Raw genomic sequence first — 25,457 nt, forward strand, 5'->3', positions numbered from 1 at the left:
TTTCTGAATGGATGAATAGTAATTTTCTCAAACTAAATAAAGAGAAAACTTAAATTTTAGTAATTGGCAATAATGGATTCAGTGAGGTTATCAGAAATAAACTTGATGCACTAGGATTAAAAGTTAAGACGGAAGTAAAAAATTAGGGGTAACCGTTGACTGTAATCTGAATTTTAAATCGCATATTCATCAGACCACTAGGACAGCATTTTTTCACTTAAGAAACATAGCTAAAGTTAGACCTCTTATATCATTGAAAGATGCTGAGAAATTAATTCACGCTTTTGTTTTCAGTAGACTAGATTACTGTAACGCACTCCTCTCAGGACTACCTAAAAAAGACATAAATCATTTGCAACGAGTGCAGAATGCAGCTGCTAGAATCCTAACTGGGAAAAGAAAATCTGAACACATTTCTCCAGTTTTGATGTCACTACACTGGTTGCCTGTGTCATTCAGGATTGACTTTAAAATACTGCTTATGGTTTATAAAGCCTTAAATAATCTCGCTCCATCTTATATATCGGAATGCCTGACACGTTATATTCCAAATCGTAACCTTAGATCTTCAAATGAGTGTCTCCTTATAATTCCAAAAGCTAAACTTAAAAGAAGTGGTGAGGCGGCCTTCTGCTGTTATGCACCTAAAATCTGGAATAGCCTGCCAATAGGAATTCGCCAGGCAAATACAGTAGAGCACTTTAAAACACTGCTGAAAACACATTACTTTAACATGGCCTTTTTATAACTTCACTTTAACTTAATACTGATACTCTGTATGTTCAATTACTATAATAACTATTCACAGTGGCTCCAAAATCCATACTGACCCCTACTCTCTCTTCTGTTTCTTTTTCCGGTTTCTTTGTGGTGGCGGCCTGTGCCACCACCACCTACTCAAAGCATCATGATGCACCAACATTGATGGACTGAAAGCCAGAAGTCTACGTGACCATCATCATCAGGTCCTTCCATGAAAACCCTAAATACAAAGAGGACTGTTTGACTTATGTTAGGTAGATTGCCCAGAGGGGACTGGGCGGTCTCTTGGTCTGGAACCCCTACAGATTTTATTTTTTTCTCCAGCCTTTGGAGTTTTTTTTTTGTTTTTTCTGTCCACCCTGGCCATCGGACCATACTCTTATTCTATGTTAATTAATGTTGACTTATGTTTATTTTTTATTGTGTCTTCTATTTTTCTATTCATTTTGTAAAGCACTTTGAGCTACATTTTTTTTGTATGAATATGTGCTATATAAATAAATGTTGATTGATTGATTGAATACTATGCTATCCCTAAAATGAAAAATACCACGTTATATATAAGTGATTATAATATTAAAAACTGAATAGCAAAAAACCAATACAGGTAGTCCCAAGGTTCCGGACATCCAACCTATGACTTACGAACAGGGCCGGAGCTGCAATGCATGCGCCTCAGTAACTGCCATTCCGTCATCTTCGGCCTGGGGACGCTGCAAGTGGTGGCTAGATGGAGGCTGGAGGAAGGCAATTTCACTGCTCGCGTTGTGTAGTGTCCCTCAGGTGGCTCCTGGTGACCCGTGGTCCATAGTCACCAGGGCCACAGCTATCGCTTGTGTGCAGGACGGACGCTTGATGGGGCGTTTCGCTGCCCGCCCACTATGCCACCACAGCTACTTGCTCCTGACTAGACGCAGGTTGGATGGAGCGGAGGGGGGTGTTTCACTGCCCGCCCACCACACACGGCTGCCCCACTTGTTCTCGGTGGGAGGCTGGTAATGCTGCAAGTGGTGACCCGGTTGTGGCTGAACGGATGCCACCGAGTGTGAACGGGGCGGCGAAGGGCAGCATTGTAGTGTGCCTCCGGTGGCTGCCTGTTGAATGGGGGCAGTGGTAGGCGATTCACTACCTGCCTTTGGCCACACCGTGTTCGTTCTCGGTGGGCGGATGCTGCAGGCAGCATACTGTAGTGGAGGTGACTGTGTGGTGGGCGAATGGTGAATCACCCCTCGTCGCCCCCATTCATTCTCAATAGCAAGCCTGCGTGTACTGTTACGGACATAGCAGGAAGTTGTCTCTTGTCAGTACATGAGACGTGTTGAAGACGGGTACCTTCCTGCTGTGATAGCGTGTACAATGCTATGCAGAAGAGCTCATCTTAACCTTTTGTCTTCACCCTTCAAGAATGTCTCTGAAACACAAATCTGAGGCAAGTACTGGCGATACAGTAAAGAAGAGAAAAACCATCACCATTGAAAATAAAGTAGAAATAATAAAAAGGTCAGAGAGAGGTAAACCTCCGTCATTCAATGGCAAAGCACTTGGTTACAGTCAGTCAAAAATAGCATTTATTAAAATAATGTACCTGTTCCGACTTACATACAAATTCAACTTAAGTACAAACCTACAGTACCTATCTAGTATGTAACCCAGGGACTGTCTGTACTTTAACATTGGTTATTTTTTTTTTACTAAAGCTAGCTTATAAATTCATCTCCAGAAAATTTGGTCTTTTTGGTTTTTGAGTTGTTGACCAATTTTAAAATAAGTTTTTTTCAATAGCATAGTATTTGCGTAAAATATAGAGCTGGAAAACAGCTTTAAAACAATATGAGAAACATTTCTATGCAACTTATATTTAGGGAGATACAGCCAGTGACAGTCATAATCACTCTTCAATCAGTTCAAACTTTGTTAGCTTAAACTTCTCTTAATATCGATCCAAGACACATGCAATTTCAGTTCCATGGGTTACTCATATGACCAAATCAGCATACCAAGTTTTGTTAAAATCTGTGATAATGAGGTCCAAAAGTGTGATGATTTCACATGGAATTACACTTTAACAAACAGAAGATCAACACAACACTGCACTTTCAAATACAGCTGATGCAAAACCTGGAAGTACTGAATTTATGGATTAACAAACAATGAATGAGGAGAAAGGTGGTTCTTAAATTCAAAAACATTTGGAATTTGCGTGAAACATTTAACCATTTTTTCACTATATCTCTTTATTTTTAGTCAGTTATTGGATGCAGAAGCAAATTTAATAGATAAATATGACTAAACCTTAATCTGCATGAGTGAAAGCAAGAGGCCACGAGTGGAGATAATACCAGGATATAAGGCAACTAAAAATTACCCCCTTAACACAGGTTTCTGTTTGATTAGTAATAATTGTATTTGTTTGTGGGCTGTATCACATAAGAGTATAAAGCAGTGTCATACTATTAAACCAGTACATTGTGTTGGTTGCCTATGAAGATCAGGAGGCTTTATGCATTCAGAACTACAAGAAAACTTGGCCTTGTGTTGGTCTAAAACAGATTATTGATACTAGAGCAGGAAAAGCATTTATAAAAAGTACTACACGGTCATCATAGGAATATTAGTTGAAGGGGAAAAAACATTACATTTCTATAAATGTGAGGCAGCAGTATCAACTAATGTACCACCTTTCTGACTGCCATACCGGAAAGTCAAATGAATATATATAGCGCTGAAATCTATTAAGCTTTAACACATTCATCATCTAAAATGCACTACAGTTATTTGTAACCTACACTTAAAAATGCATTAAAAATTTATTCCGTAAAAGTACCTCAACTGTGTACTTGGATATCAGGAAAAAAGGAAAAATACCATAATCTGGCTAGTAAGATTTTCCATTTCTAACATAAGTAGTAAAACAAGATTTACATATTGCCTTTTTAAACAAGAGGAAAGCAGCAATCAGTAAGACAGGGAACTGCTACAAACAAAGTGAAGAAAAAAATATCAGCTACTTACATTATTATCCTTGGATGATATTCCATTAATGAGTTATTCAAGTAAAATCTTCTAAAATACATGCATGCCGTACCCTAATAAAAATTAAACTGATTAATAAAATTCAACAGAAAACTTTTAAACAATGATTAAAGCTCCATATATGCAATGTTATAGGAGCTAACAAGCTGTATCAGGAACAGAACTTAAGGAAGGAAAAAAACATTTCATCTTATAAAAACAAAAAGTTTGCAAAAGTACTTTGAGTTGTAGAAAAAAAATAGTTTTTAGTTGAATAAAGTGAATGCAGGAACAAAAAAATATATTTAAAAATATTCCATCCAAAAATGGTGTTTTTTATGTTATATACCCCATGCAGTTTGTAGTGATGGCTGAGAAAAATTTTTAATCTCATGTTTTCATACAGAAGAGAAAGGAAAATGTTTATGATATAAAAGAACCCAATAGTAACTAATGCCGTACAGTAGCAAGCAATGTAAAAAAATGTCTATCTAAAAAAGACAAAAAAAAAACAAAAAAACAACTGATATTAGTCATGTCACATAATCCACATCTGTTATGCAGTCGTATTGTCAAATTATGCAAAAAACATGCTTTTTTCGCAAAAAAATTATTACATGTTTGTGTCTGGAAAGATTAGCACACATCCTAAACAGGAAATGCATTCCCATAATATTGTGCATTTACACTGAAGATCTATCCATTAAATCATAAACTGTTTTCTCTCATTCTGCCTGAACACAAGATTAAAAATGTTTACTTGGCCACCACTACAAAGTACAGGTTCCCACGATTAAAACATTAGTTTTTCTTTACAAGTATTTTCCCTGATGGCAAATCAAGTATATCCTAGCTGATCTGTTTTGTATAGTTTAGATAGCTTTCTTCTCAGATTTGTACCAAATTACTAACATTCTATCAACTTTGCCCCAAAATCTTTTTATGATGTTTTGGTGTAACATGTCTACACAAAAGAATGAAAGTTTTGCTCTAGTCTGTACAGCATTGGGTATGCAGTGCCTAAATTCTAAATATATATAAAAAAAAACATAATTGCCATAGTTATGGAAAGATAACTGTCTGGTATTGAAGTTTAAGATGTTGAAATGAACCAACATAAAAATTAAGATTATTAAAACACTGACTTAAAAGAAACATATGATTACATTTAAACTTCCTCCAAACTGGTTTACTTAAGTGTATATAAAATTTCAAAAATGTAAAAAGCATCCCTATTGTTAGGTCAATAGACAATGATAAAGTATGTAAGCCTTTCCACATGACTTAGAAAACAATAACAACATGTAGCCACAGAAAACTGGCGTACTTTTAAGTGTAACTCTCTCTTATCATCTTCCTGTTAATTTACCTTTTTTAGTGATCTCATGACAATTAACAATGAGCAGAGCAGACACCAGGACAAATGCCATTGAATGCTAAAAGGCTACTTTACTGTCAGAACCTCTATCATGGTCACTAATAAATAACAGCATAAATGACCAAGTAGGACAGCAGAATGAATATCATACTCATGATAATAACGAAAACCTTAAAACAGTACTAAAAACTCTAAATTATTTCCTGCAACACATATAACTGCTTGCTACATTCTAATTAATATTTAGCACATTCAGATGGAAAATATCTTGTGTCAAATCTTACAAAATTCTAATAGATACAATTAAGGGAGTTAACTGCACAGAAAAAGACTGAGCCTGGAACCATAATCAAATATATTAATATATTACTAAATCTGGTTATGAAATGACATGTCTAAAGAACCTCAACACAACAATGTGCTTGAATCATGTCATAATTCAACAATTACATTAAACCACTAAGTCTGCTTTAGGATTAAAAACAGCTGCCTGTTCAAAATTTTGGATATTAATTTAATTCCTATATAATTAAGAACACAGATATAAAAAAACAGACAAGAACATTTACTGTATATACAGAAGAACAAATACCAAGATAAGTAGCAAAACATAATTCAGATTTATTTTTTTTAATTATTAACTAAATCATGCAAGCATTAACTTCCAATCATATAAATACTGAAATGCAGCAACAAGAAAACACACTCCTTGAAAAAATTAACCTCTGGTGGGGTCAGTGTTAATGATGTAGGCCACATAGCTGCCAACTTCTATATATTAGGTAAATAATTTACTGGAGTATAAACATTTTTAAATAAAAAATATGATACCCACCACAACTGATTTGGGCATAGCTGGTTTAAAAACAGCACAGAAGTCTAGAAGCCGTTTTTCATAATGCTTATACAATACTGCCTCTTCTTGGGGCTGTAAAAATGTTGATTCGTTGATCCCTACCTGAAAAAAAGAGATTGAATTTAGTAAATACTTGTTGCTGAGAAAAACAATACAATGTGCTCCAAACAAGAATAACCTTGATTAAAAAAACTAAGAAAATAATGTTAGGAATAAGAAGACACTATATAATACTATATGAATTTAATATTGTAGCATTTCATATAATTGTAAATATATATTCTTAATGTAATAGTGGCAGTGTTAATGCAACTGCCTTTCCTGGGTAATATATCGATTACTATTTAACCTTGATTTTTTTTGTAAAAAAAGGATATGAGACATGACTATATAGACGTTCAGTGAAGTTAACGAAGGACTGAATGTAGAAGGTTGGAGACACAACATTTTGGCTGTGTAACCTTCATTAGGTGTGCTACTTGGCACGCAACAAATGAAAAGCTACACCGCTGAAATGTTATCTAACAAACTTCCTTTTCTTTTTTCCCCCCAGAGTGGGAACAATCGCTATCTTTTCTTCCTTTTCCTCTTATATAGATGTTCTTTTCAGAATACATAACTGCTGACCCATTTCCTCTGAATTTAAAAACTGCATAAATAAGTCAGAAAACTGGCCAGGAATTTTAACCATCTTTAACCTACTTAAAAATGACAATAAAGACCTAGAACACAAAAAGATGATTCAAACAATAAAATCTAGTGCAAAATCATTTAGTCCTTGTACATTTAGGATGGACAATAACCATAACTATCCATCTACATAAACATATCTAAACATCTTTCAAAATAACTTATAATAATATACGAACATTTGCTAAAGTTGTAAGAAAAAATTCAGATGCCAAGGCAAGGACTGCTCTTAAACTAGAAAAGACACAAACAATTTTCTGAAAAATACGGGCATTTGCAAAATAAATAAATAAAATAAAAATACCTGTTCTGTTGCTAGTAGTTTGGAACGAAACCTCTCATTTGCTTTAACCCTTAACCTGACAAGTTCATCTTCACTGATAAATGTCCAGTACTTTTTCTGTGAACTGTTGTGATACATTGCTGTTCTAAACAGAAACAAGATCTTTAGAATTTAAAATTTAAACTCTCAAGACAGAGTTATATCACATTTTGTTCCGTAAGATAATGGCATATATATTTTGAAAGTGAGACAGGAACAATTACCAAGCTGCTAGGAACTCTGAAAAGGGGCCTACATATACCCATATTCACAAATCCAGGGTTACAGGAGACTGGAGTCTATCTTGGCATCAGGAGACAGATTTAGACAGTGCCACTTCATTGCTGGACTCACTTCCATAAGGGAAATTTATCATCACCAATTAACCTAACTTGAACATTTTTAAGAATTTGGGAGAAAATTAAGAATTCTTGGAGGAAAATTTACGCCGTAATGTAAACAGCATGCAAACTCCACATGCATAAATCCCATGCAAAAGATTAGAACCTAGGATGCTTGATCTCTGAGACTTCACATGGAGTCTCAATACACACACCGAGTACATTGGCATGCAAATGTTTGGGTACCCTTGCTTAAAATGTCTATTACTGTGAATAGTTAAGAAGAGCAGAAGATGGTCTGATCTCCAAAAGGCATAAAGTTAAACTAATGAAAAGGGCCTAAAGCAAAGGTTTGGGAACCCACCTCGTCAGTACTCAGCAACACCCTCTTTGGCAAATATTACAGATTGTAAACATTTTGTAGCCAGATAAGAGTCTTTTAATTCTTACTTGGGGTATTTTTACCCATTTGTCCTAGCAAAAGGCTTGTAATTCAAGAAGATTCTTCGGTCGTCTTGCACATACTGCTCCTTTGAGATCTAGCCACAGATTTCAAATTATGTTTAGGTTGGAGTACTGTGAGGGCCATGACAAATCCATCAGCTTGCACCTCTTGAGGTATTCCATTGTAGATTTTGAGGTGTGTTTTGGTTTATTGTCTTGTTGCAAGACACATCCTTTAACATCAACTTTTTTTTTTTTTTTTTACAGATAAAGTGATGTTTGCTTTCAGAATTTCTTTGTATTTATTATAATATCAATTCTTTCCACTACCAATGACATGTTCCATGTGCCACTGGCTACAACACAAACCCAAAGCATCATCGATACACCCCCATGTTTAACAATTGGAGAGGTGTTTTTTTTTTTTTTGGAATTCAACACCCTTTTTTCTCCAAGCATACCTTTGCACATTGTGGCCAAAAAGTTCTATTTTAAATTAATCAGTCCAAAGGGCTTGTTTCCAGAGTGCATCAGGCTTTTTTAGATGTTCATTTGCAAGCTTCAGGCACTTAAGTTTGGGGTTTTGATGCAAGAAAAGTTTTCTTCTGCCGACTGTACCACAAAATGTTATATTTGTTCAGGTGTCACTGTACAGCAGAACAGTAACCCACTACTCCAGAGTCTGCTAAATCTTCCTGAAGATCTTTTACAGTCAAACAGGAGTTTTTATTTGGCACTCTAGAAATCTAACAAGCAGTTCTTTGAGACAAAGTTTTCTTGGTCTTCCAGACCTCAGCTTGTCCTGTACCATTCCTGTTAACTGCCTTTTCTTAATAACATTACGAACTGAAGAAACAACTACCTGGAAAGACACTCAGGTCTTAATCCGGGAGGTTTGTCATGTTGTGGGTGCAGCAATGCACTGTAAAATCAGCGCATGCTCTCAAACTCTCTCTTTTTATACTCTTCTCCTGCTTTGTGAGAACCAATTATTTATTTTTCAGAGTGCTAGGTAGCTGCTTAGAGAAGCCCAAGGCTGCCGCCTGTTGCAACAAGGTTTGAGGAGTCAGAGAATTTATACAACTTTGCATTACCGGGGGCTTCCTAAAGATGACTGTGAACAAGCCATCACCCCAATGAGCTAATAAAGATCTGAGACATTAGTAAAAGTCATCTGAGACCGCAAATATCTTGGGGTGCCCAAACTTTTGCATGGTGCTCCTTTCCTTTTTTCACTGTACAAATGTACAAAACAAAAACAATACACTTATGTTGCATAAAATGCTGAAAAGAAAAATGTCATCTTAAACTTTATGCTTTTTTGTGATCACTTCATCTTCTGCTCACTTAATTATTCAAACTAGATGACATTTTAAGCAAGGGTGCCTAAACACAAAAACACAAACATGTTTTTCCCAGAGGTGTACCCTTGCTGAGCCACTGTAGGAACATATAGTGTGTTTTCTTTTCAATTTGGTTGAAGGGTACAGCCACCTTGCACAATTTTTTAAAGAATTATTAATATTCTAACTTTTGCTCCAAAATGCATGAAGAGTAATAAATATAAAGCTTTTTTTTCATCATGTTTTGTTGTAACATGTTCACAGGGAAGACTGAAACTTTCTATTGTAAGCAGCATTGGTTTAACACTATACAAATACTGCATATATAAAATAACATAGCATAGCTATGGATGAATAGTTGCCATTTATTGAAGTGTTTGATGCTGAATTGCACCTACATAAAAATTATGATTTTTAAAACAAGATTTATTCATTTTAATCACACAAGATAGTAGATTATCATTCTCTTTCTAGATTCTTGTCTTATTATTGATCTGATTCAAAAAAATTAAACTGTAAAAATTCTTACACACCAAACAATACAGATCCCAAAAGTGAATAGACACCTATTGTCTTTCATAGCAAACACATTGTTTCGTGTAAAAACTTTTCTGTTAAATAAGCATTTACCTTTTACTGGATTCACTAATTTCGTTAATTGAATGATGTGGCTCTAATCAAATTTTATCTAAAGATGAAGACAGAGTTAACAACAACAACAAAAAAACTTAAAACGACAACACACATTAAGTTACCAGGTGTGTGCCATGTACTACAAACATGGCTCATATTAACAAAAGCAAAATAAAAAGTAAATATAAGGTTAGCTCACTGCATAAATGTTCTTGAAAAGCACCGTGCTTTTATATATTAACTTACGGCTGAATGTATGTTATATAATTAAACGCCTTTAACACTTGAACTAGCATTAATATGCTCAGCACTTTAAAAAAAATTCCATATAATTGTCAAAAGACTATTAAATGTGCCGAAAGACGATAATATTTTGTATTTTGAATCATTCAACTCAACAGTGAAGCATAAAGCAATTAGATCGATTATGCTTAATGCCTTAAATGTACACTTCTTAAACATGTGATTTTATCGAAACTCAACTAAAAGAGTATGCTTTCCATGTACATCAAAATAATACGTTTACCGGTTGATATCATACACACAAATAGAAAAAAATATTGGTTTAAAATGCTTAAGTATTATTTTCCCTGAGATTGCGAAGTGTAAGACATTCATTTCATCCCCCAGGATCAAATATTAAAAACACATTAGTATATACATAATGTAAATAAATCTGACGAACCGCTTACTTTTCTACACAGGGCAAGTTTCAGATACAGTCAGCCATGAGTTCAGAAAATCAGACTCAATGGTCGCCATGTGATGTCGTCATCGACAAATCGGAAATAAACATTGTATTTGCAAACTCACGTGCCCGGAAGCAGTAGGATGTAAGCGCGGTATACGCCCATTGTTTGGTGTTGCCAAATGGCTCTTTTGTCGCTGTATGTAGCTGTTGTTTTATTTTTTAAAATAGCTTAGGGGTATTTGTAGTTGACATAAGCGATTTTCTTTTCGCAAGTTGCTAACAACTTATTGCTGCAATTCATCAGAGCGCACTTACCTAGTGTTTATTCTAAGCCACAAATGAGCTTGCTCGAGACAGACAGTGGCCAACGACAAATCATTACGTGCAACTGTTGTTCCGCCCGGGAAATTGCATTTTCCTCGTTTTAAACTTGACGATTTAGCTAATAACTTTGATAAATTTTACAAGTGGTCAAAAGGAAAACGATTTACTTCTTTTCCATTTTCCTGCTTATTCTGCGTGAAGTCAATAACGCACATTTTCAAATACAAAAGGCCCATTCAAAGATAGGTTATGGGTTGGCGTTGGTTGAACATGCCCCATTGAAAGTTTTATTGTATTTGCCAAAGTGTATGATAAAATGGAATGGGAGTCAAAGCAATGAGCTTAACGGTCTTGAGGGGTATGGATTCTTTTCTTGATGTTCCGATTTACACAATTCATACAATTTATAATTCATGGTCAGATTGTAGGTAGCATGACACTATACCCCATTTAAACTGATTACTGCTCACACAAAATAGACTAGGCAATTAATTTAGTGTTTTTTTACACAATGGTTTCCAGAAAAACAATCCCTTTCATATAAGTTATAAACTGTTAAATTCATATCTGACAAAAGATTTTAAAACTTTACATCTTTGCTTGATACAAGCTTGGGAATAACATTTCTTTGTACATAAGACATTACAGAATAAATTATTTTCAGTAATTATCCTATTATTTTTAGGTCATTTGAAATAAACACGCAATACAAAACGTTTTTTCCACCATATTGTAATTGTATGCATGGTATTTCATCATTAGGTCATCAAATTACATGGCATATGTTACGTTAAATTAATATGTACTGATACTGACTTTTTTAACATTCGCCAATGAACAAGTGTTTATAAATGTTCACTGGTGAATAAACGTTTTATCCAAACATTTTTAAATTAGTGGTCTATAATCTACATAGTGATTTTTTTACTGTTCAATTTGTATAATTACTGGAAAGCTTATCTTATGTGTTGTATGAGTGCTGTTTTTTTTAACCTGATCTGGTTTAGAATGTATCATTTGAGATAAATATACACTAATATTACTTTAAGTTAGTCCTTTTGCTTTATACAGCACAGTTTATTGCATTTTAAGCGAATTTCATGAAATTATATTTGTATGGACTAGGATATTTTCATTTCAGTAAAGGTTTGTAATTAGTTCCCCTTTAATATGGTTATGCAAATTAGGTAATGACATAATATCACAACTTCTGGCAAGTTTTGGAGCATGTGTTAGCAGCTTTACATTGAAAATAGTTCGCAATAATGTGCCAATCTAATGTTTTGGTATCATCTGTTTGTAGAAATACAGTCAATCAATTTTAATCACTTATTATTCTTTTATCACTTGTAGGATTTGCATGTAAAAAGTTTAACCACCACTTAGGTTTATATAGGCTTTGAGAAGGTGGAATAGGAAGTAACTATTTATATTTTAATTTTCGGTCCGACAGACAAGTCCCAGTTTTACTGCATGTTTATATCCCATGCTTTAAACACACTAAGGTTGAGACTGAGGCTGATTGTACTTAAAAAGATACACATTTCAATCAGATCCAGTGTGTATTGTTATCTTAGCACAGAAGTGTCAAACTTAGATAAGGTAAGATAATACTTTACTATGCTAGAAGGGAAATTTAAGTGTTCCATCAGCTAACAGCATGGCATGAAAGCATGGCAATAGGGATGTTCCTGTAGGAGCTCACTTCAGCAGCCATGGACACTGTGAGAAGAACTTTCTAGACATAGCAGGAGTGAAAAGAATGGGAAATTAAAATAATACTAAAATTTAACACATTAAAGCATGGTTTAATTAGAGACAAGAGTTTTATGGCTGGATATGAAGATTGTTTACACCTCTTTGACTGACCAAGACAACCTGACAACAGATTCACATTGTATGGAAAAACTCATCAAAAACCTTCAAAAGACTTTGTTGGACAGTTATCTTATCAAAAGATCTTGACTATACATTGTTCTCCTCTCTTGCTTAATAAATCTTAGCCATCTAAGATGTCTCATTTAAAGGTTTTCCAATACTGTATCTGTCCTAGTGTCTATATAAACAGAGGGAACTCCAGTTTCTGTATTACATCTTGCCTGAAGAAGGGGTCTGAGCTGCCTCAAAATCTTGCATATTAGTTAGCCAATAAAAGGTATAATTTTGCTTGACTTCTTATTGCATCGGCTCACAGCATAATTAAAACAAGTACATATAGATTAAATAGCTAAATGACCTAATAAAATATATAAGATACATCAAAAACATAAAATTCCAAAAATAGTGGTGTATGGTATACCAATCCACAGTAAGAAATACAGTGCAATCTCACAGTAATATAATAGGTTCAATAAATGTGATATATAAGATGACCAGTAACCACAGATAAAGTGTCTAGTGATGTAATCTTGGTGGGCCTGCATGGTTTCATGTTTATCATTCAAACCACTTTTTAAATTAGTGACCAGTTACTGCTAATGCAAAAAGACATATTTTGTCCTAATTGTAAATTACTTGCTCTACTGCAATGCAGAACCTGTTTTGGCCAACTTTCACAGCTTGCTGAGCCAATTGAAAGTTTTCTTTATGTAGAACAAAGGCTTAGAGGTTGAGCTAACATGAAAGGTGGAATGAAATCAATTACTTAATGTTTTTAAGTTGGGCACACCATTTATCTACAGTCTATGTGTCTATATAAGCTAATTTTTGCATACGTAACTGAGAGCTATAGTTAAAGGAAACTTGTTTTTAGGTTAAAGAAATTTAGCTAAAATTAAAGGAAGCTTAGCTGATGCTTTGTCACTTAGATTTAAATGCTAGATCAATTGTCCATGATTTATAGTGGACCAGGCACGCTAGAAAATATAAAGCAAAGAAATTGAAACATTTGTCATAGATGTCCATATGCAGCCAGCAGTCTTGACAGATCATAATGGTATTTTTTGCTTGCTGCTTTAAATCCTTCAAATAGAAGTTATTGGAAATTTCAATTTATAGAGAAAGCTAAAATAACTATTTAGAAATGTTATCAAAATGCTTCCTATAATACCATGTTTGGTAGTAATTGGGAATTTATAAGTGAAGATAATTTGCAATTAAAACATTGTCACAATTTGTAAAAAAGAGGAAAGTAGACAACCTTATTAAAGAGTAATTGACCAAACAGAAATCTTTAAAAATACCTGAAAAGAAAATGAAAAACTTTGGTTGCTACAATAGATTTGTGAAAAGTAAGCAAAAGAAGCATTTGTAACATCTTAAAGAAAATGGATAGAGTAAGATGAAAAATATAGTAGATACTTTAGTAATTTAGAAGAGGGAAACTAGAAAGTCAATTAACTAAGGGAACTATGTACAAATTACTTACATGACAAATGTAGACATGTTACTGTTACTCACCAGGCTAATACAGTAGAGCACTTTAAAACACTGCTGAAAACATATTACTTTAACATGGCCTTTTTATAACTCTTCAATTTAACTTAATTGTGATACTCTATATGTTCAATTCATCATAATAACTATTCATGGTGGCTCTAAAATCGGTACTGACCCCTACTCTCTCTTCTGTTTCTTTTTTCCGGTTTCTTTGTGGTGGTGGCCTGCGCCACCTCCACCTACTCAAAGCTTCATTATGCTCCAACAATGATGGATGGATTAAAAGGCAGAAGTCTACGTGACCATCATCATCATCAAGTTCTTCCATGAGAACCCTTAATCCAAAGAGGACTGTTTCATTTATGTTAGGTAGAATGCCCAGAGGGGACTGGGCTGTCTCATGGTCTGGAATCCCCACAGATTTAATTTTTTTTCTCCAGCCGTCTGGAGTTTTTTTTTCTGTCCCCCCTGGCCATTGGAGCTTACTCTTATTCTATGTTAATTAATGTTGACTTATTTTGTTTTCTTATTGTGTCTTTTATTTTTCTGTTCTTTATTATGTAAAGCACTTTGAGCTACTGTTTGTATGAAAATGTACTATATAAATAAATGTTGTTGTTGTTGATGTTACTGACTTTTATCAAAAATAATTTTCGGGAAAGCAATATGAATCAAATGTAGATATCTTTTGGCCTCTATATGTAAAACAGCTGGGATTATTGCTTAAAAAATATGAGCAACAAATGACCATGCATTCATCCTTCTATTTTCTGATCCCACTTATAAAAGGTAGCGTTGCAGGGCAACTAGAGCCTCTCCCAGCAATCATTGGGCGCATGGGCAGGGACAACACTATGACAGGGTGCCCCCCACACACAGACACACACACTTACACTAGGGCCATTATTTAGCATTGCCAGTACAACTAACCTGAATGTGTTTGGACTGTGGGAGGAAACTAGAGCACACAGGGGAAACCCAGTGAATATGGGGAGAACCCAGAACACGGTGTCCTTATTGTAAGGCATCAGCACCACCAGTGCATTACCAATGATTGGTTAATATGAAAATTTTACAAAACCGGAGACCTTTAACTTTAGTTAAAAAACCAGGAGAGGTCTCCCCTAGACTTTCTTGTATACTTATGTACATTAAAGAACCATCAACAACAAATCAAATTAATATATTGAATTATTATAAAAGTAAAGTTGAATAAATAAGACTCTGCAGCTGCATGAGTAAAAGGTAAAATACCACTTCCGGTTAATGGAAATAGCCCAAAAGTTGATAGAAATTTATGTTTTGTACTCAGTACTTGTAGGCAAAATTTGGTTGACTTAAGTGAAAACATACTCAACTTATCATGTTTACATACACACACACACAAACAGACACACAGACATATTTCCAAAAATGGCTTTTTTGGACTCAAGGAGGTGTAAAACATCTAGATTCATCAAAATCTCGACATCAAATCTTTGGATGATTACAATACTTTCCCTATACTTTGTATACAAAAAAGTAAAAATGATGTTATTTTGAATTACTTGTTAAGATACAAATTCGACATAAACAGAATTCCAGTTAAACTTTCCAGTTTTCAAAAGCAGGTAATTGTTTCTTGAACCTAATTTATACACACATTTCTTCATCACATAATACTATACAGTATTTGGAATAATAAGGACATTAAATCTAAAAATCAAGCTTTCTTATTGCAAATGTGGAAAGTTAACAATATTTTTTTAGTAACACAACAGTTAAATGAGGGTGGTAAGTAACATTCTTACATTGATATTTTGAAAACATTTCATGTCCCCCGACTCATAATTTGTTGCTGTTTTTCGTACTATACGTAATAAAGACTTATCTTTAATCAGCATTATGCAAATTAATTATTTTGGATGTGCATTTATTACTTTTAGTGGATCTGTATATAAATGGCATACAGCTTCAAGACAGCAAACGAAATAACAAACATATTAGAATCTATGTTACCATGTTATGTTACTTCAAAGGCCTCCTTTTGAAATGCAGATATGAAAATTTGAAAAATCCCAAGTAGATGCTGCCTCACAAAATAAAAAAGAATAAACTTCAAATCATACACAGAATTTATCCTCTAAGATTGATTCTTTCCAGATATATTTAAAAAATATATAATTTTATGTGCATTTTGTGAAAATTATGTGGAATCTCTAGCACATTTATTTGCTGCCTATGCATACAAAAAGTTATTGGGTAAAAAATGCAGGAAGGTAATCCCAGGGCTGTGGAAGATTAATCTCAAAACAAGTTATAGTATAGCAATTAAAAAGTGAGTCTTTTATGTAAAAGTAGATGGATAAAAAAGTGCAGATCACACACAACCACATTTGTTGGTTTAGTGTATCATAAGTTTGTGGTCTGTTGTTTGTTTTTTGCGATAATTGTATCCAACAGCACAGCTTTAATTTATATAATTTAAATAAGCACAAAGGTTCCCAAACCCATGGAAATAATTTGACATGCGTAAACACAAATTACAGTATTAGTGTTTTAAGAGATTACACCGCTGGCACAATATAAAGGACTGATGAATTTAATAGTAGTTAAAGTAGAATACTGTGATAAAGCATACATGTATGTTTACTGTATTCATGATCAAGTCCTTCAGCAAGAATCCTTGTTTTGAGAAACAATTTTAATTGAATGAACCATTATAGTTATCAGATGCACTGTTTTTACTCTTTTTGCTATTTTTAAAAATTTGCTCTTGCTATTGGCTTTCCTGTCTTTCTCATGATTTTGGGTTGAATTCTGTTTTGTTAACTTGTCTAACTTGATTGTAGAGTGTAGATCATATAGAATGTTATTTCCTTCAAATAAAAAAGGGACTGATACAACTTCTATGGGAAAATCAGTCTTTGTGCTGAATGATAGTGGGTGAAGGCACATTCAAGAAATAGGATATATGATATTTGTTAAGCAAGCTATCTTACTTTTATATTAATAAACTAGCTGTGCTACCCATTTAAGACACGTTGAAATCTAAATAATCAACATAGACCTCAGCATTAATGTTTGCAGTGCACCACACAATGCGTATGTCTCTATTATATAGTTTTTGGTAAGAGATTCATAAAAGCAGTGTTAATGTTTGTGTTGTGCCATCTATTGAGATGGCAAATGCAATGCATTGTATTATTAAAATGTTAGTGATGTACCATCTTTTAGAATGACAGAGACATAGCAACAGCATGGGGACAGAGACAGACACACAGACAATTATCCTTTTATTAAGGTGGACAGTATAATGTCCACTTGTATGTAATTTGCCATTTGTAACAGGCAGTAAATTTATTGTATTAGATTAATCAATATCACAATTGTCAATATACAGTGCATACATATAAAGGTTGGTGTTAATACAGAAGATGAGATATTATGTTTGGTATAACTTTTACAGGTAGTAAGCATTTACTACATGTGGCAGTACTCAATGTCAATGCACCCTCTAGTAGCTGGAAACAAGTTCTTCAATCTAGTGAACATGGGCAGAGTGGTGGCTCTGCAGCTAAGGCTCTGTGCTGGTATCTAGAAGGTTGCTGGTTCAAATCCTGATAGTGCAAGAAGGGATACTACTCCATTGGGTCTTTAAGTAAGGTTCTTAACCTGAAAATTGCTCCTGGGTTGCTTTACAATTGCTGACCCTGTGCTCTTACCCCCAAAAGTCATGCAAAAAAAAAAACAATTCCCCTCAGGAATTAATAAGGTGTATCAAAAAATGTATTGGCACTTAAAGTTCATACTTCCCCCAACAATGATATTTTTTTAATCTTATTTACCTCACGTGCTTTGTAGTGGTGGCCAAGAAAATGTTTCTAATCTCATGTTTTCATGCAGAATGGAAAAAATAAGTTTATCAAATAATACAGGTAAATGGTATAACATTGACTTGAAGACCTGTCTGTTCCTATTATTCACTGGTTTTGTGAGTTTCCCCTTGGAATTAATAACGTATCTATCTATCTATCTATCTATCTATCTATCTATCTATCTATCTATCTATCTATCTATCTATCTATCTATCAAGGGTCCTGTTAATTCAAAAAGTCTTTCCCATGATTCTTTTGGTTTACTGAATATGTATACACTTGAAAATTTTGGAAGTATTTCTTTTACAGTATTTTAGCAAAAAAAAAGCGTTCATTAGGCACATTTTCAGCAAGCGACTTTGTAACAGTCATGTCTATATGTGGATTATGAGACACGAGTAATGTGAAATTTTTTTTTTTTTTTTCCATGGATGTTTTTAGCAGTGTTTGCTGTTACACAGAACTGGGACCATTGAGTTCTGGCATGTCATAAACTTCTTTCTCTCTGTTTTGCATGGCCATTTTTTTCTTGGCCACCACTACGAAATTAAGATACGGGTTAAATTAGATATACAAATATCAATTTTGGGTGGAGTATTCCTTTAAGTCTGCTTCTGATTTTCAGTGTTCATTTTTCAGTCAACAGTTTTGGAGTTTTGCACATGTTGTTTGGAGTGTATTTAATGTAGAGGGACAATACTTTAAGGGCAGGGTATTGCAAACTGGAGAGTTCTAAAGCATCAAGTCTGAGAACAATGATTCAAAACACACATTAGTGGGGAAACCGTAAACTTTGGCTAGTTGCACAAAAATAGCAATGAAGAATCTATAAAATAATAAAATATTTATTTTCCAAAATAAAGCCCTTTTGAACAGTGAAGCTATGAATAGCACAAAAGGCACAGCAGAAAATGCTTGAATAGGCAAAGGCAATACAAGACAAACAAGTCCAAGCCACAAATCCAGTAAATTAAGTCAAAAACAGAGCCTAGATCAAAACTCCAGTAATTCACCAAATAAGCAAAAAACAATATACACAGGAGAACTCCCCACCACCATGAGCACATTCAATGAACCGCAAGAGACTGCGGGTTTTCTTTAGCCTTTGTAGACTGCAGTTCCCTGTGGTGATGTGAATGCAGGCCTCACCTCTTATTGAACCACCTACAAAACACATCAAACACAGCAGAATTCACTTTCACACTTGAAAACTAAATAATCCACTCTAATAACATAAAAAATGAAGAACCATATAGATGAAAATAAAGCACCTGAACCCCTGTGAGGGAGGGAACCTGGGTGAAATATAACACAGGGCATTTAACATCTTTTGTCTTGCCAGCATTTTTAAGGTGATAAATGTAGCTGAGAATAAATAAGACATGCAGAGGAGCCTGATGGCACAGTCATATTAGGAATTATAGTGGCACAAGTTTGGAAGATGACTTTGATTGCATATAACGAAGATGGCAAAATAGCTATACCTGGACAAGCAGATTGAAAAGAACATTTTCAAATTTACCTTGCATTACTAGATTCAGTCTTCTTCGATGCCTCCAAGGTAAGGGCTATGGGGAACATCTGAACAATGTGAATGCATTTCACTTTAACAAAAAGAGATTAAGGGTAAACATAATAGAATTATGTACATTCTTAGCCCAAACCATAGTAACATTTACAGATATCCCTTAAGTGTATTTTACATATCTTAAAATTTAGTCTTTTAAAATATCTGAAACTTGTTTCCAGAACATGTCCTTCTACATATTAAAATATCTTCAATAAATTATATCTTGAGATATCTGAGGTTGACCTTGCATACATTTTAAGATATCTCAAATTAATTTTGGGATATCTAAAAATCATTTCTTGTAAATTTTTTTATTCTTTCAATGTGACTTCCTGTCTGTTTTAAGATATCTTTAAGAGTCATATTAAGTCATGTTGAAGATTATAATGAACTATCTAAACCTGTTTCCCTGTTTACCTTGTTTCTCTGTTTTACCACTGAGGGCAGGGAACCGAGTTTCTTTCTCAGCAAGGTCAATCAGAAGTGAGGGGAGACATCCCTGATATGACCACAGTGAAGATCATACTTGGGTGAAGCCTGAAAGAACTACTGATGGAAGGTAATGGGCTGTAAATTTGCTTGAAAGTGCAATGTTAAATTGCTGTATATATCCAAGGTTGGCAAATGTAAGGATGGGCAAATAACTGAGAGAACAACATACTGTATGTGTGAACCTACCTAACAAAGAATCTGAACTTAGCAATAAATAAGTCTATGTTTTAGGATAGGGAAACCCTTCCACAAACAGAGATATCTTGAAATAAAATTCAATATATCCCTGAATACATTTTAATATATCTGAAATGAAGCATAGATCTGTTTGAAAATTTAATTAAATTAAAATATGTAAAAATGTACTTTAGATATCTGAAATGCTATTCAATAGAAAGGCATCTAAATGAATTTTTGAAATATTCTGGTGCCTTAAAATAACTCCCAGACCATTTTAAGAAATCTAAAATTCATTTTAAAGTATCTCAAATACATTTCTAGATATCATAAAATAACTTTACTGTATGTTCGTTTTCAGATATCTGCAATGAATGTCAAATATCTCAAAATAACTTTTCAAGATATCTCAAATGCATTACAAGATATCTTAAAATAGACAGAAAGTCCCATTGAAAACAAAGGCAGTTTAAGCCATTTTGAGATATCTTGAATTACATTTCAGATAACTCAGTACACATACAGTACATATTTACTTTAAGATATCTCGGAGTGCAGAGTGAGATATCTTGAATTGCATTTCAGATATCTTAAAATGTACAGTGCATCGTTTAAACATATCTTGAAATCTATTTGAGATATCACGAAACACATCACAGATATCTTGAAATAGATTCATTTTCAGAAATCTGTAATTCTATTATTTGAAATATCTAAAATGCTTTTCTAGATATCTTAAAATTCATTTTGAGATATCTCTATATGTTAATTCTTGCTTGCTATTGTCACACACGTGCAAGTAAGAGGCAGCTAAAGGGCTTAAGTAATGGTAATACCACATCCGACCGGGGGCGGCAGGATGCACTGGCTGTCTTTCTCAGTTCCCTGCAGACCTTTCCTGAGAAATCCTGCCGGTTCCGATGCCTCCAAAGGCCCCTCTTCTGGTTCTGGGCCTTTCAATGCTGTCACTTCCAGTCCAGACAATGTCACTTCCGGTTCCAGGCCCTTAGATGACGTCACTTCCAGTACAGACAATGTCACTTCCTGTTCCTATACAGGCCTTTAAAGCCGCCATCTTACCACCAATGAATCAGTTCTGCTTTGGACTTGTGAACAACTCTGTTCTTTTCAAAAAGCCTTTTGCAGCCAGGGATATTATACGGGTGGCTGCCCCAAATCTTTTCATAATGTCAGGTCTGTATTCCTATCACACCATATATTCTTGACAGCTATAACTAATATTAATGTTGATTGTTACTTTTAAACAAAAATCTATTGAAAAGTAACCTTAAAGTAATCAAACAGCACAGGTTGAAACCAATTAATGGGACATTTAATACAAATGGTAAAGAATATTTTATTCACATAGAGAAGAGATGAATATATAAGAAAATATAGGAAAAGAGCTGCTAATACAATAGTTGACACTTGCACTCTGGGGACATTCACATCTTGACTTGATGTTTTAAATACATAGGGTGAGTAGGCATTAGCACGTTTTACAGTCAGTGCTTTTGTCTAATGTAGTTTTCTGCGAACATACTGCGAAATAATGTAATATTTAGGTTGTTGCTATGGAGCACTTTTTCAACAGTTAGCGCATTGTTTGGCTGCTAAGGTCAGTTTTACAAAACTGTATGGCAGTGGCATTGCTCTTGGGATCAGCAGTACAATAGATAGGTTTTAAAATATCAGATTGGAGAATGTTTGATGTGTTACCAAGGAGAAAATTTGTAACTAAGCAAAGAACAACATACACTTCTACCTGATTCGTTAAATATGTTGAAGGAAGCAAGACTGTATAGAAACACAGAGCACCTCTGAGGAAAAAAGATGTTGGCCATCCTGTAAAGGAAAAGTCTACCACCATGAAATAAATACAATGACATTGCTTCACTACACTCAGTCCTACTCTTTGTTTACAGCATTAGCTTTCACATAAACCAGTTAAAGAGAGTAAAGCAGATTTTTAAATACAGAATCCAAACACAAATATAGAAAACATGCTGACTCAAATAGTCATGTTGGAGCATTAATAATTATAGTAATACATTTAAAAATATTTGTTCTGTAGAATTGCAAATAGCAGTAATTTAATTTCTCGTTAAGTTAAAATGAGAGATTTTCTGAATGAATCCTTGAATTAAATTTTAGAACTTTTTATTGGCTAAAATGATGATAGCTTCTATAAACACAATTCATTAAATATCTGTAGGTTTGTACAAAGTACATGCAGCCTGCTCTGCTAGTTAGTAGGTTTGGAAAATAAACTATTTAATAAATGAATGACATAACATTTTTAAACAAGCTTGATCCACTTCAGGGTTGTGTGGGGTCAGAGCCTATCATGGCATCCATGGACACAAGACAGGTAGTAGCACCTGGATGGGAAGCCATTCCATCACAGGGCATACTCATGCACATGCATGCAGTCACTCCAGAACCTACACAGATGTGGCATAATTGGCCAATCATCACACAGATACTGTCGGGACCAACCCAAGATTCTAGAACTGTGAGGCAGCAATACTGTACTGACCACTGCTACACCATGCTATACTCCTTCAAATATCTGTTGATTGCAATTTTACTGGATAGTGGGGGTACACCAGAGATGCTAGTCCTTAAGTCACCAGAAAGAGGGAAAGATAGATATGGTGTTGTTTGTGTAGGAAGGTGATAATATTCACTATGAAATCTAGTGTGCTATCAATCCACCTGATCTGCTACTTAGAGAAAGAGAGAGGCAACAAATACAGTGGTGTGAAAAACTATTTGCCCCCTTCCTGATTTCTTATTCTTTTGCATGTTTGTCACACAAAATGTTTCTGATCATCAAACACATTTAACCATTAGTCAAATATAACACAAGTAAACACAAAATGCAGTTTTTAAATGAATGTTTTTATTATTTAGGGAGAAAAAATCCAAACCTACATGGCCCTGTGTGAAAAAGTAATTGCCCCCTTGTTAAAAAATCACCTAACTGTGGTGTATCACACCTGAGTTCAATTTCCGTAGCCACCCCTAGGCCTGATTACTGCCACACCTGTTTCAATCAAGAAATCCCTTAAATAGGAGCTGCCTGACACAGAGAAGTAGACCAAAAGCACCTCAAAAGCTAGACATCATGCCAAGATCCAAAGAAATTCAGGAACAAATGAGAACAGAAGTAATTGAGATCTATCAGTCTGGTAAAGTTTATAAAGCCATTTCTAAAGCTTTGGAACTCCAGCGAACCACAGTGAGAGCCATTATCCACAAATGGCAAAAACATGGAACAGTGGTGAACCTTCCCAGGAGTGGCCGGCCGACCAAAATTACCCCAAGAGTGCAGAGACGACTCATCCGAGAGGTCACAAAAGACCCCAGGACAACGTCTAAAGAACTGCAGGCCTCACTTGCCTCATTTAAGGTCAGTGTTCACGACTCCACCATAAGAAAGAGACTGAGCAAAAACGGCCTGCATGGCAGATTTCCAAGACGCAAACCACTGTTAAGCAAAAGAACATTAGGGCTCGTCTCAATTTTGCTAAGAAACATCTCAATGATTGCCAAGACTTTTGGGAAAATACCTTGTGGACTGATGAGACAAAAGTTGAACTTTTTGGAAGGCAAATGTCCCGTTACATCTGGCATAAAAGGAACACAGCATTTCAGAAAAAGAACATCATACCAACAGTAAAATATGGTGGTGGTAGTGTGATGGTCTGGGGTTGTTTTGCTGCTTCAGGATCTGGAAGGCTTGCTGTGATAGATGGAACCATGAATTCTACTGTCTACCAAAAAATCCTGAAGGAGAATGTCCGGCCATCTGTTCATGAACTCAAGCTGAAGCGATCTTGGGTGCTGCAACAGGACAATGACCCAAAACACACCAGCAAATCCACCTCTGAATGGCTGAAGAAAAACAAAATGAAGACTTTGGAGTGGCCTAGTCAAAGTCCTGACCTGAATCCAATTGAGATGCTATGGCATGACCTTAAAAAGGCGGTTCATGCTAGAAAACCCTCAAATAAAGCTGAATTACAACAATTCTGCAAAGATGAGTGGGCCAAAATTCCTCCAGAGCGCTGTAAAAGACTCATTGCAAGTTATCGCAAACACTTGATTGCAGTTATTGCTGCTAAGGGTGGCCCAACCAGTTATTAGGTTCAGGGGGCAATTACTTTTTCACATAGGGCCATGTAGGTTTGGATTTTTTTTTCTCCCTAAATAATAAAAACATTCATTTAAAAACTGCATTTTGTGTTTACTTGTGTTATATTTGACTAATGGTTAAATGTGTTTGATGATCAGAAACATTTTGTGTGACAAAAATGCAAAAGAATAAGAAATCAGGAAGGGGGCAAATAGTTTTTCACACCACTGTAGGTGGGCCATGCATTGTTTGTGAAAAGTCAGAGATCTCGTGGCCTGTAAGAGGTAGAACACAATCCAAGAGTGAGAAATTACAGACCAGGTTTAACAGTACAGGTGAGCCAGGGACCACTAGGAGGAGTTACATAGTGGAGACCTTTAAGTCAAAGAGCTAAATTCACCATTGGTCTTCATCAGAAGTAAATTTGAGAGGGGGCTTATATTCATCTCATGCCAGAGTTCCTTTTTGAGCTGAAAGCTGTGAGAAGAATTGTTAAGACTGCTCGGAGGCAGGAGGAGGAGTTACTAGGACTGCTTTGTGAAACTTTAAAGGTAAGCAAGTTGCAGACCAATATTTCCTGCAAGACAAAGTTTCAAACACTTGGGAAACTAAAAAGACTCTGGGTGTCTGCTGTTTGGCTTTGTACTTTGTTTTTTCTGATGCGTTTTGGTAATTTAATACATTTACCATCATGACTTGTTGGTCAAAGAATAAGTACTTTACATTTATATTAACTGATGAGCTTCCTTCAGATGTGTTTGTCAAAATATATCAAGCAGTTACAACAAGAGTTGCTGTAGCATAATATCTCATTTGTTATTAAGGAGTTGAAACTATTGTAATTAAAGTGTATGGATGGCTATAGAGATTTGGGGCAGCCCAATTAGAAAAGATTATTAACATTACTTATTAATGCTAGTTAGTGTTAATCAATTCTTCAATCAGTCAATTCTTATTTTTGCAATAAAACATTGGCAACATTTGCTATCTCAGTATATAGTACTAGGGTGTTGTACCGTGTTAGCCATTATGAATGTAGAGAAAAG

At 34.8% G+C, this 25,457-nt stretch overlaps 1 protein-coding gene across 5 annotated transcripts in view; it reads right to left on the bottom strand.

Moving 5' to 3' along the window:
* Nucleotides 1-10,577, bottom strand: part of ccnh (cyclin H) — a 33,082-nt gene extending 22,505 nt beyond the window's left edge. The window contains exons 1-5 of one of the 5 annotated variants that reach the window (XM_039759311.1): nucleotides 10,474-10,575; nucleotides 9,779-9,836; nucleotides 7,003-7,121; nucleotides 5,988-6,110; nucleotides 3,775-3,848 (exon numbers count right to left, since the gene is read on the bottom strand). In XM_039759311.1, coding sequence (XP_039615245.1) covers nucleotides 3,775-3,848; nucleotides 5,988-6,110; nucleotides 7,003-7,119 — 314 coding nt within the window. In that variant the 5' untranslated portion in view covers nucleotides 7,120-7,121; nucleotides 9,779-9,836; nucleotides 10,474-10,575. Of the gene's footprint in view, nucleotides 1-3,774; nucleotides 3,849-5,987; nucleotides 6,111-7,002; nucleotides 7,127-9,778; nucleotides 9,837-10,466 lie in introns of all 5 variants that reach the window. The other 4 variants (XM_039759310.1, XM_039759309.1, XM_039759312.1 and 1 more) reach the window with 4 other exon arrangements.
* Nucleotides 10,578-25,457: the final 14,880 nt, after the last annotated feature.

The sequence above is a fragment of the Polypterus senegalus genome, chromosome 7, assembly GCF_016835505.1.
Source record: "Polypterus senegalus isolate Bchr_013 chromosome 7, ASM1683550v1, whole genome shotgun sequence".
In the NCBI taxonomy this organism is placed as follows: Eukaryota; Metazoa; Chordata; class Cladistia; order Polypteriformes; family Polypteridae; genus Polypterus; species Polypterus senegalus.